The following is a 13607-nucleotide window of genomic DNA, read 5'->3' as shown; positions in this document are numbered from 1 at the left end:
TATCAAATGGGAGATATTTCAGTCTTTGCTCAAATTGATAGAGGTTATTACATTTTTGTTGGCTTTTCTGATGGCTATAGGTTTGCGAGAATGATTTCAGTTGACTTTTAAATCTAGGCCATCATGTGTTCATAGGCTCCAATCTGTCTTTAGATTGGGCAAGATTGGATATCAGGTCTTGTAGCTTAGAGATGTATACCCTGTCTTGAAGAAGGCTATTGTTGAATGTCCAATAAGCACCTCCACTTTTGAAGTGATTGGGCGAGAAGGAGAGCTGTAACTTGATAAAGGAGTGATCTGAGATAGATGGTAAACGTGTGATGCTTCTGACCAGGGGGGGATGGTGTGTTTTGGGATGTAGTATCTGTTCAGTCAGGCTTGGTAAGGTAGTCTTTCAGATGCTGTATTTGCTGATCTCCAGGTGTAGGACTTTTCTTCTGGGTGTTGATGTCTAAATGCGTCGACGAGTTCATTGTTGTTTATCAAGGCCTGCAGGTTGTTGATTAACGTTGTGCGGTGCTCAGTTCATCACGCTCTGTCCATTTCTGGATCAAGAGTGCAGTGAAGTCACCAACAAGAATGATGTGTTCCTGATCTAGAGTAGAGAGATCAGGAACACATCATTCTACTATAGATCAGGAACACATCATTCTTGATCTATAGTAGAGAGATAGCTTTCTATGAAGTTGGTTATTTGAATAGCAAGTCTGTCCTGCTGTGGCATGTAGCTTCTGTGGAGAGACATGTACTTCCCGTAGAAAGGAGCATAATTTTTCCACACTTAAAGGGCCTTTAGTATAGGGAAAATTTCTTCCCCCCCTTGTCCTCTGAAGCATCTGAATCATGGGAATTGCGGTTGTTCTCTTCTTCGGGCCCAGAGATTCAAGTTCTTCTTCACTTGAGTCATTAGTTCTACATGCTTATTTATTTCCGTACTTGATGGTATGAATGGCTTATTTGGGATCTGACTGTTTGACTTCTGTGGTTTTCTGTATTTATTTTCATCCTTCCTGTTGTTTTGGTTAGCATTTGGCTGTTTTCCTACCTAGGTATCCATTGTCTTCTTCTTCTGATTTGTGACTTTGGATATGGACTGTGTTGGGGTTGATTCTGAGAACACCCTCTTGTTTTGGTTGGTGGGTTTTCTGAAAGACTATGTCCTGGTCCTCTGTGATCGTTGAATTTTCTTTTTCTGATGTGCTTGGTGTGGGAAGCATCTCAGACTGTTTGATGGTTTCTTCTATATCCCCATTGTTTCCAACAGTCAACTTGCTTTGTGGATCTGGCCTGACCCTGGTTGGTGCCACCTGAATTTCGGTATTACTTTCAGTGGAGGTAGAGATATGCAGGTAGTTTTTCCTAATGTGGCCCTCTTCATGGCAGAAGAAACATTGAGAGGAAATGGAGGTACAAAATGTATAAGTGATTCTGCTTAAATCGGTGTTGATGAGTTTTGGGATGTTTGCTGCATCATTGTTGGCAAAGTGCATTAGTGCTTGCCTGTGGAATCTTTTAAGTAGCATTAGCATTACTAGAGGCATTTGATGCAAGAAAGCAAAGCTTATGCAGCATCAGCCAAAACAATTAAAGTAAAATAAATAAATAAATAAAAAATAACCACTTCCACTTCACCCCTCTGTTTGTTCGAAATACCTGTCCAACTGAGCCTTAAACTTATTTAGGCTATCAACTTCCACGACAAGGAATGGAAGTCTATTCCACCAACGAACCACTCGCTGGCTAAAGGCAAATTTCCTCACGTCTATCCTACATCTGCCTTTTCTCAATTCGAATTTATGCTGCCCTCTCAAGTGATTATTCTGAGCAAGCGGAAGGATCCCATCAGCATTGAGCATGCTCAAACCATTCAAGGCTTTATACACCTCTATCAGATCACCTCGCCGGTGCCTAGTCTCCAGACACTGTAATTTGCAAAACTTAAGCCTTTCTTCATAAGAGCACCCCTTTGTTCCATTCACTAATCTTGTTGCCCTTCTCTGTACTTGTTCCAGCATCTCTACATCCTTCTTGAAATGAGGCCTCCAGACCTGTATACAGTACTCTAGGTGTGGTCTGACCATTGCCTTATACAAGGGAATAATCACCTCCTTATCCCTGCTAGAAAAATTCCTATATATCATCGACAATACACCATGAGCTACTCTTGCAACCCATCTGCACTGCTCAGAAAACTTCATATCTGCCTGCACAACCACCCCCAGGTTCCTTTCATTCTTTACCACTGTCAGTGTAGTACCACAGAGTTGATACGTTGCTCTGGGGTTGCTGTTTCCCATATGTAGTACTTTACATTTGTCAATGTTAAACTTTATTTGCCACCTCTCAGCCCATCTACTCAACCTTTCCAGATCCTGTTGCATTAGCTTAGTGTCAGTAGTGTCCTTGACAACCCTGCCTACCTTTGTATCATCTGCAAACTTCGACATTAAGCTTGATATACCATCATCAATATCATTTATGAATACAGAAAACAATAATGAACCCAACACTGAGCCGTGAGGGACTCCACTAATAAAATTAGTCCACGACGAGCAGTGTCCATTCATTACCACTCTCTGTCTTCTCCCCCTCAACTACCCCTTTATCCACAGCAGCAATTTACCTCCAATGCCACACTGCTCCAGTCACTGTGCATGTGCAACTCTTCCATGTGCAACAGTATCAAAAGCCTTTCTAAGATCCAAGTATATAATATCAGAGTTATTCCCTGCATCCAGTTCTTTTGTGACTGGATCATAGTATCCAATCAGATTGGTCAGGAAAGACTTCCCCTTAACAAAACCATGCTGTGTCTAAGCTATAACTGAAGTCTTGTCTAGATGATCCTGCAGTGCTTCTTTAACCAGTGCCTCCATTAATTTTCCAGGAACAGAAGTTAAACTAACAGGTCTATAATTACTTGTGTCGCCCTTTGATCCTCCTTTGTGAATTGGAATCACATTTGCACATCTCCAGTCCACGGGTACTTCCCCTGAGTCCAAGGAAGCTCTCATAATTATGGCTAAGGGTTTGCTTACTTCCTTTGCTGCCTCCTTTAATATAACTGGATAGATCCCATCCACCCCAGGTGCCTTTCTTGTATTTATCTTCAACAATTTCTCCTCCACTTTACTCTCAGTTATTACAAGATTCTCTAGCTTACTGCCAGAGTTGAATACACCTCTGGCATTCCCCTCGCTGAATAACTCCTCATGTGTGAATGTCGATGCAAAATATTCATTCAGTTTGTTAGCTACCTGGGCAGGATCATCAACAGTTGACCCATCGATATCAAGTGGACCAATCTGATTCATCCCCTTCCTTCTAGAGTTTACATAAGAAAAGAACTCTTTGCTGTTTTTCTTTGCATCCCTTGCCAAAGATTTCTCGTAATCTGCCTTCTCCTGCATAACCTCCTTTGTAACTTGGTTACAGATCAACTTGTATCTATCATAGGCTTCTGTGTCACGTGTTATTTTGTATGTATCCCATGCATTTTTCTTCTCTGCCATATGTCTCATTAGTTCATCTGACATCCACTTAGGTTTAAACTTGAACAATATTTCTTAGTTTGGTATGTAAAGCCTAGTAGCTTCCAAGATAAGTTCTTTGAATGCTTCCCATTTTGAATTTGCTGTTGGTAACATCATCAGTTGGTCCCACTGTATAGAATTTAAATACTGTCTCAGTCCATCATAGTCGCCTTTACGAAAGCAATAACCCTTCCCTTTACTCCTAATGGTAGTTACCACTTTGAGGAAATCCCACTTCAGCACACTGTGATCCCTGCCACCTAGTGGTTCATTTACCTGCAGATTCTTAATGCATGAAGAATCACTACTGATAATCAAATCAAGAGTATTACTCCCTCTAGTTGCCTCCCAAACATGCTGACCAGCCCCCAAATTCCAGTCAATATCTGGGAAATTAAAATCCCCCATTATAAGACTCTCTGATTTACTGGCCCACTCTATTTCCCCGTACAGTTTCTTATTATACTCATCAGAGTCATTAGGCCTATAGCACACTCCTGAACTCAATTTTGATCTCCCAATGCTTATTCCACACCAAACTGACTCGACACTGCACTGTACAGCAATGTCGACTGGCTTCACTTCCTTGGATTTTATCTATTTCTTAACTAATAGCATAACCCCTTCTCCCTTCCTATTCTGTCTATCCTTTCTGTAGACGTTGTACTCCCCAAATTTTCCAGTTCTGCATTACTTATATCTGTGTGACACCATGTCTCTGATATCCCAACAATATCTGCCTTTGATGCTTTGAGCAATACCTCAAATTTATTTACCAAACTCCTAGCATTGGTGTACACGCAAGTATACATGCACCTGTTCTTTTTCTTAGCTTCCCTAACACAACCTATGTGTTTATTTGCACCCCAATGATTCCCAGCAGTCTCTGAAATATCCTGCATCTTATTTTCCAGGCTGCGGCCCATTCCAATAGAAGTAGTACAAGATTCACTTTCACCTCTGCCAGTGGCTACTGTTAATCTATTAGTCCTTGTATCCCCCAATCTAGCAGTTTTCCGACCCACCTAACACTGCCTCGATAGCATCAGCAAACATTCTTGCACCCTTTCTATTTAAGTGTATCCCATCCCTGTAGAAGTAGTCTCTCCTGTTAACAAGTACAGACCAGGCTGAAAAAAATTCTACCCCTTGAGCCTTGAACAATCCTTGCAGGGCCGAATTGATCGACAGGGCTCTCATCATATACTCCCTCCTATCGTGTCTGGGCAGAATTGGAGACACTTTCAAATTCAACCCTAATTCACGGCTTTTTTTTCAACAGTGACCTGTACTTGTTAAGTAATTCCACCAGTCTCCTGCTCTTAATATCATTAGTGCCAACGTGTCCAACTATATCACCTTTTGTGCCCTTAAAAGATGATATCCACTCTACAATGTTATGCATTATATCCGAAAATTCCAGTTTCGTGGTTGCTGCAGAGAGTGTGCGTATTTTCCCGGTAACAGCTCCATATTTGGATAAAATTCCTCTCAGAAATTGATAAGGAATTTCAGGTGGGACATTTGATATCGTAACTTTTGTTGATGCTAAGCAATTGGCACCGCTTCCAGGTTATGAAGACTGATGTCTATTCCATTTTGCAGGATAGTTTGCACCCATGAGGGGTGGCTGAAATACACCTGCACAGTTCCCACCACACAGGAGGCGTGAGTAATATTTTTCAGTAGTACTTTCTCCACGATCGCTGTAAGGTACTGCTTTAAAGGGGTGTTTTCCTTGGTAGCAAGATTACTATTCCATTTTCCCGGGAAGTGATAGTGGTTGCTTCATTTGTTGGAGCGTTTTTCGACCGTCCATTTCTTGTATTTACAAGATTACATCAAAAGATATAATTAGAGAACACCTTAGAGAACAACTAAAAGTAGCCTATATATTTAATGAAATAGGAGATTGTCAGACAAAGTGGTTACAATGTCTGGAAATGATGAATGACAGAGACTCTCACGGCAATATAAGCTAATATTATAATAACAAATACTATAATACAAGTATGCATATAGAGCCGTATATATAGTGTAGTACTGTATACTGTATAGTATTGTATACAGTATACAGGCACTGTTTACTGTATACTGCCTCAGTTTAGGAAAGATGTGGATGATCTATTGGAACTAAAGCAGAGGAGAGCAATGAAATTAGTGAGGGGGAGGGGAGAAACAAAAGAATGTTTCATACCAACTTCTGAAAATTTCAGCATCAGGAGACTAGTCATCTGCAAACAGATCTGATTGGGGTATTCAAGACTTTGAATGGAATGAGTAAGCTAAATGCTGATGGCATTCTTTCTCTTGCTCGGACTGCACACATCGGGAGAGGGTATAAGTTGAGGAGGGATGGTTACAGGACAGATGTACGAAAATTTAGCAAACAGGTAGAATTGTTTGAACAAATCCCCAACTAGTGTTATGGAAGGGTACATTGAATAATTCAAGGAAGAACTAGACAGATTAAACTGGTCATTTGGGTTACCAAATGAACTAATGAGACTCGTGGCAGAGAAGAAAAATGCATGGGATGCATATTAATTATCATGCGACACAGAAGCCTATGACAGATAAGCTAGTCTGTAATCAAGTCACAAAGGAGATTAGGCAGGTAAAAGCAGGTTAAAGGAAATCTTTGGCAAAGGATGTTAAGAAAAACAGCAAGGATTTCTTTACTTATAAGTGCCTCCGTAGCCAGGTGGGAAGGAGTATCAGTGCGTAGCATGCTTCTTGATTAGACCGGGGTTCGAGCCTGTCACCACCAAATACGGAGAATGCGGAAAGGTCAGGGAATGACCACCGCATATTCCCGGAACAATACGGCCTTAGTTGCTAATGCTCCTAAAAACCAAATAACAACAGCAACATCTTTACTTATATAAACTCTAAAAGGAAGGGAATGAATCTGATTGGTCCACTTGATATTGATGGTTCAACTGTTGAAGATCCTGCTCAGATAGCAAACAAACTGAATGAGTATTTTGCATCTACATTCACACATGAGAAGTTAAGGTTTGAAAATGCTAGACGGTTATCAAATTGTAGCAGAGTGCTTAATTATTTTGTAATAACTGAGAACAAAGTGAGGGAGAAATTGTTGAGGATAAGAAAAGCACCTGGAGGTGGATGAAATCTATCCAGTTATATTAAAGGAAGTAAGCAAACCCATAGCCATAATTATGAGAGCATCCTTGGATTCAGGGGAGGTCCCCACGGACTGGAGATGTGCAAATGTATCCCCAATTCACAAAGGGGGATCGAAGGGTGACACGAGTAATTACAGACCAATTAGTTTAACTTCTGTTCCAGGTAAAATAATGGAATCCCTGGTTAAAGATGCATGGCAGGATAATCTAGACAAGACTGCAGCAATAATTCAGACACAGCATGGGTTTGTTAAGGGAAAGTCTTGTCTGACAAATTTGATTGTGTATTATGATGTGGTTACAAAGGAACTGGATGCAAAAAATAATTTTGATTTCATATACTTGGATTTCAGGAAAGCTTTTGACACTGTTGCACATGGAAGACTACTGTACAAATTGGAGCAGAATGGTATTAAGGGTAAGTTGCTACAATGGATAAAAGAATGGTTGAATGGGAGAAGACAGAGGTGGTAATCAATGGGTGATCTTCATGGATTAATGTTATTAGTGGAGTCCCACAGGGTTCTGTGTTGGATCCTCTGTTGTTTTTATATATTTATCAATGATATTGATGAAGGTATCTTTCAGGTTTAGTGCCAAAGTTTGCAGATGATACAACGGTTGGCAGGGTTGTTATTGACAGTAATGGCAGTGTGCTACTGCAACAGGATCTAGAAAATTTGGGCAGATGGGCTGAGAAGTGGCAACTGAAGTTTAACATTGACAAATGCAAAGTACTGCATATGGGTAGAAGTAACCCCCAGAGAAATGTACCAACTGTGTGGTACTACACTTAAGGTGGTAGAAAATGAAAACGCCCTGGGAGTAATTGTGCAGTCAGATATGAAGTTTTCTGAGCAATGCAGACAGGCTGCCGGGGCAGGTCATGAGGTTTTGTGAATGATATACAGGAATTTTGCTATCAGGGTGATTCCTTTTCCCTCCTAGCAAATTAAGTACTCTAAGTACTGTGTACAGGTCTGGAGGCCTCATTTTAGGAAGGATATAGATTTGCTTGAGCATGTACAGAGAAGGGCAACAAGATTGGTGAGAAAAGCCTTATATAATGGGAAAAAGTGTTATTAGAGGGGATATACAAATAACGTTGGGAAGGGGGGTTGTTTTGATGATTCTATATAAGCATGCCTTCTTACATCATTTGCTAATAATACTATTTTTTTTTGTATAATTGCTCAAATTCATCACAGAAAAGTACTTAACTGTTATTATTTAATTTAGCATTAGCATTAGTAGAGGCATATGATGCAAGAAAGCAAGCATCAGTCAAAAAAACCCTTCCCATTTCACCGATCCATTTATTTTAATGTGATTTTTTGCTTCTCAAATTTCATAACCCATCTAGATTTTTCTCTGGCCCATCGGTGGGTCACTTCTTACATGTTGCAAAACACTGATCTATTTAAAATAAACTAGATCAAACCAACTAGAAAAAAATGTGATAAACACTGATCAGATTTTTTTAAAAATATTCATAAGATCATGTGACCTTGAATTTATCTTAGTTATTAATAATAATCTTATTGGTTCTAATTTTACTTCTCTTTATTTTCTAATATTAGTAAAATAATAAGAGGAGTTTACCTCAATATAGTACGTAGAACACTTCCGTATGATACCCTCCAGAAATTAAAACGGAAAAAACGAAAAAAATCGACAACTTACCGGTACATTAGAGTAAAATATAAATAATCAATTTAACACAATTCAAATCAATTTAAAACAATTAAAAATCAAATTAAAAGAATCTAACAAAAATATTCAAAACGATTGTCCTTCCTGAAGCTGTCAATGCTTTTCGACCGTATGTCGTGATCACAGGAATGAAAATTACCGAATCGGGTTAAACCTGAAACTTAAATAGAGATTATTTATCTTCGCGCATGCTCGTAAAGGTCCGTGCATCGGAGCTCAAATATGGCCGCCGAACATTAACAGAATTCCCGTGTAATTTAATTTCAACGGTTTCTGCAATTAATAGTCGCGTATAATTACATTGAATGTTAAGTATTTTGACCTCGTTAAATAAAAAAGTATGTTTTTCATTAATGGCATGAAAGGCTAATTCTGATGCTGCTGAATGAGAAGCACGAACTGAGGCTTCATGTTGATTTACACGAATAAAATGTCTTGTCAACAATATTACTATTGTTGACAAGACATTTTACATTCGTTTAATAATATTCATTCTAAACTCAAATTTACATTGGAAATTGAGGATACGGATACAAAGTCATTAAACTTTCTAAATTTCACGCTTACCCGGGACTCGAATAAAATACAATTTAGCATCTATTGGAAACCTACAAATACCGGTATGCTTCTATATTATAATAGCTATCACCCGTTCACCTACAAAAGATCGATTATCTTTAATCAATTTCTAAATGCCTATAAATATTCAATGACGGAATCTGCTTTGGACTCAGAAATACAAATATTAACTAGCAGATTCTTAAACAGGCTAAGAATCTGTAAGGCAGATTCTTAGCCTGTTTAAGAGTACAGGCTAAGATTAGGATACAAAATATTACACCAATCAACAATAGTATCAAAAAATAATATAAAATAAAAATAATATCAAAAAATACTTTATTTCTGTCCCATATGTTGAACAGTGGCACAAACAGCTTAACAGATTCTTTAAAGATACCGAATTTAAAATTGTAGCTAGGCCAATACGGAAGTTACACACTATACTGAACAATCGCTTGGTTCTTTCCGCGTTCGCAACACAAATTAATGATCTGGTATACAACATTTCATGCAGCGATTGCGACTCGTCTTACCAAGGTTCGACGCGATTTTCTCTTAATATTCGTGTAAATCAACATGAAGCCTCAGTTCGTGCTTCTCGTTCAGCAGCGTCAGAATTAGCCTTTCATGCTATTAACGAAAAACATACTTTTTTATTTAACGAGGCCAAAACACTTAACATTCAGCATAATTATACGCGACTATTAATTGCAGAAACCGTTGAAATTAAATTACACGAGAATTCTGTTAATGTTCGGCGGCCATATTTGAGCTCCGATGCATGGACCTTTACACGCATGCGCAAAGACAAATAATCTCTATTTAAGTTTCAGGTTTAACCCGATTCGGTAATGTTCATTCCTGTGATCATGACATACGGTCGAAAAGCGTTGACAGCTTCAGGAAGGACAATCGTTTTGAATATTTTTGTTAGATTCTTTTAATTTGATTTTTAATTGTTTTAAATTGATTTGAATTGTGTTAAATTGATTATTTATATTTTACTCTAATGTACCGGTAAGTTGTCGTTTTTTTCGTTTTTTCCGTTTTAATTTCTGGAGGGTATCATACAGAAGTGTTCTACGTACTATATTGAGGTAAACTCCTCTTATTATTTTACTAATATTATTATCAACGTAGAAAAGATTGAGTATTACAGCTCTGATTCACACTATCTAATTTATTTTCTGATGAATACTTGATAACAGATACCAAAATTGGATCCAAAATATTGCCATTGGTTAAAAAATTAGTTCAGTGTATTTTTGAAGAACTGGATGTGGAATAATCCCACTTTAGTTTCAGTAAACTGGTTAATTTGTATTTTCAATATGTAGCATTATTTTATTTTATCATTTTATTTATAAGTAGTACTATTTTATTTTTGTAGTTTGCTCAAGATGTTTTCATTTTGTTTGGTTATGCCTTAATTACATTGATATGAAATTTAATTCATATTTGATAAATTATTGGATTAATTTTGGTTATTTTATAATAATTTAACAGCATTTATTGGAATTTATCACGTTTTTCTTTCTCTATGTTTTAGGTGTTGTGAGAAATCCCAGACAACATCAGCATCAGGAGATATCAGAATCCCATCCTCCCAAACTGTAGTAGTGTGCATGACTTTATACCCAGACAATAATCCACACCCTGAAGATGGAAGTCTTAAAAGAATAGCACCTGTTTTTGATATATCTTTAAGGAAACCTGATACTGGTAAATTAATTTGAATGTTTTATATATATTATACCAACGGTATGAATGAATTGTTAAAAAAAAAAAAAAGTACCGACAGTGAGGGCAGAAGAGAGTAAAAAATAATAAAAATGATAATGTAAGTGTGTATACATCTTCAATTGCAAAGGCAGCTATATATAAGATCTATAATAAGAGTATATCACCATGATGATTTGAGCTTAACATAGGCATTGGTGAGTGTGAGGAAAATAGCAAAGAGCATGCTTTGATTAGTGAACTCATTCATCGAAATCTAGAAATCTGTTCTGTGTAAATAGTTTTTCAGTTTCAGACTGGACACTATTATGTACAATTTGGTGATATCAGTTACAGCTACCTGAAGCATCAGTGGCCACTGCTAGTAGGAAGTAGTGTGACGAAGCTGATATAACATAGCCTTGTATTTTCATGTCAATCTTCACCAAACCACCAGTTGCATAAGAAAAGCAAGATGGGCTTTTAATATTGTGCACTCTGGAGCACCTGCCAAGTACCAGTTGTCTATAGGCACAATTGGACACAAACTTGTTTAAGTCTGGGAGAGCATCTTATATAGCAGGAATCTATCAGACAGATATAAGTAGTTGTTTTGGGGTAGAGTGAAGGAGTCGACCCAAGAGAAGCTTGCAGGACTGTCCAGCAGCAGTACATGTTCCAGAAAGAAGGTGAAGAAATTCTCCCTAGATACCAAACATCTATCAGAGCAGGAAACCTCTGGATGTTGAGCAACTTGGCCATTGTTCTAAGTTGGTAAGAAGTTTGTGCCTGTTGATAACAACCCAATTGAGGAATCGGAATTTGGCAGAAATAGTAGTTTTATAGTGGTTGGAGCAACTGGTGTCCATATTTTGATGGAATATAGGGGAGTAAACAACTGCAGTGATATATTTTACTGTGATCTTCTGATAGCTGACATACTGAAGATGTTGGCAAGCAATCTTTCTAAAGAAGCATTAAAAGATGGTGATGAAAGCAAAGTTTAGGACTGAACATAGATCAGTATGTTTCTGTTTATACTCCGGGACGACCAAACGGTCAGAGGGGTTCCAAGATAGCCAGAATACAAGAAACAGCACCGTATTCAGCAGTCACAGACTAGAACCCTGGTCACTCAAGGCACGTGTACTTATGCACCCGCGCGCCTGACCACTAGGCTACGGCTGCCTCTCTTGAAATAACTGGGAGTAAAGTGGAGGAGAAACTGTTGAAGATAAACACAAGAAAGGCACCCGGGGTGGATGGGATCTATCCAGTTATATTAAAGGAGGCAGCAAAGGAAGTAAGCAAACCCTTAGCCATAATTATGAGAGCTTCCTTGGACTCAGGGGAGGTACCCATAGACTGGAAATGTGCAAATGTGACCCCAATTCACAAAGGAGGATCAAAGGCTGACACAAGTAATTATAGACCTGTGAGCTTAACTTCTGTTCCAGGAAAATTAATGGAGGCACTGGTTAAAGAAGCACTGCAGGATCATTTAGACAAGACTTCAGTTATAGCTCAGACACAGCATGGTTTTGTTAAGGGGAAGTCCTGCCTGACCAACTTGATTGGATACTATGATGCAGTAACAAAAGAACTGGATGCAGGGAATAACTTTGATATTATATACTTGGATCGTAGAAAGGCTTTTGATACTGTTGCACATGGAAGACTGCTACACAAATTGGAGCAGTGTGACATTGGAGGCAAATTGCTGCTATGGATAAAGGGGTGGTTGAGGGGGAGAAGACAGAGAGTGGTAATCAATGGACACTGCTCATCGTGGATTAATGTTATTAGTGGAGTTCCTCAGGGCTCAGTGTTGGGTCCATTATTGTTTTCTGTATTTATAAATGATATTGATGATGGTATGTCAAGCTTAATGTCCAAGTTTGCAGATGATACAAAGGTTGGCAGGGTTGTCAAGGGCACTACTGACACTATGCTGCTGCAACAGGATCTGGAAAGGTTGAGCAGATGGGCTGAGAGGTGGCAAATGAAGTTTAACATTGACAAATGTAAAGTACTACACATGGGAAACAGCAACCCCAGAGCAACGTATCAACTCTGTGGTACTACACTGACAGTGGTAGAGAATGAAAGGGACTTGGGGTGGTTGTGCAGGCAGATATGAAGTTCTCTGAGCAGTGCAGACGGGTGCAAGAGTAGCTCATGGAGTATTGTCAATGATATACAGGAATTTTTCCAGCAGGGATGAGGAGGTGATTATTCCATTGTATAAGGCAATGGTCAGGCCACACCTAGAGTACTGTATACAGGTCTGGAGGCCTCATTTCAAGAAGGATGTAGAGCTGCTGGAACGAGTACAGAGAAGGGCAACAAGATTAGTGAATGGAACAAAGGGGTGCCCTTACGAAGAAAGGCTTAAGTTTTGCAAATTACAGTGTCTGGAGACTAGGCACCAGCGAGGTGATCTGATAGAGGTGTATAAAGCCTTGAATGGTTTAAGCATGCTCAATGCTGATGGGATTCTTCCTCTAGCTAAGAAAAATCACCTGAGAGGTGATTTTTCTGAGCTAGAGGAAGAGGGCATAAATTCAAATTGAGGAAAGACAGATGCCCTCTACGCGCTAGAGGGCATAAATTCAAATTGAGGAAAGACAGATGTAGGATAGACGTGCGGAAATTTGCCTTTAGCCAGCGGGTGGTTGGTTGGTGGAACAGACTCCCATCCCTTGTGGTGGAGGTTGATAGCCTAAATAAGTTTAAGGCTCAGCTGGACAGGTATTTTGAACGAACAGAGGGGTGAAGTGGAAGTGGGTTTTTTGTTTTTTTGGCTGATGCTGCATAAGCTTGCTTTCTTGCATCAAATGCCTCTACTTGCTAATGCTAATGTTATTGGAATTGAAGAATCTAAGAAGGTTGGCTGAATGATAAAGGGATCTGCTTGAGAAAGATCAAC

The 13607-nt window shown here is 38.9% G+C and overlaps 1 protein-coding gene across 1 annotated transcript in view; it reads left to right on the top strand.

The window, feature by feature from the left end:
* The window catches only part of LOC150081150 (uncharacterized), a 421878-nt gene that overhangs the window by 394189 nt on the left and 14082 nt on the right, over positions 1 to 13607 (top strand). The window contains exon 19 of the mRNA XM_090380944.1: positions 10509 to 10681. Within this exon, the coding sequence (XP_090237070.1) occupies positions 10509 to 10681 (173 nt within the window). The remainder of the gene's footprint in view (positions 1 to 10508; positions 10682 to 13607) is intronic.

This window comes from Mastigoproctus giganteus, chromosome 9 (assembly GCF_048544385.1).
Source record: "Mastigoproctus giganteus isolate SK-2022 chromosome 9, ASM4854438v1, whole genome shotgun sequence".
Taxonomy (NCBI): domain Eukaryota; kingdom Metazoa; phylum Arthropoda; class Arachnida; order Uropygi; family Thelyphonidae; genus Mastigoproctus; species Mastigoproctus giganteus.
The sequence above is the reverse complement of the archived record's forward strand: the minus strand, read 5'-3'. Positions and strand labels throughout refer to the sequence as shown.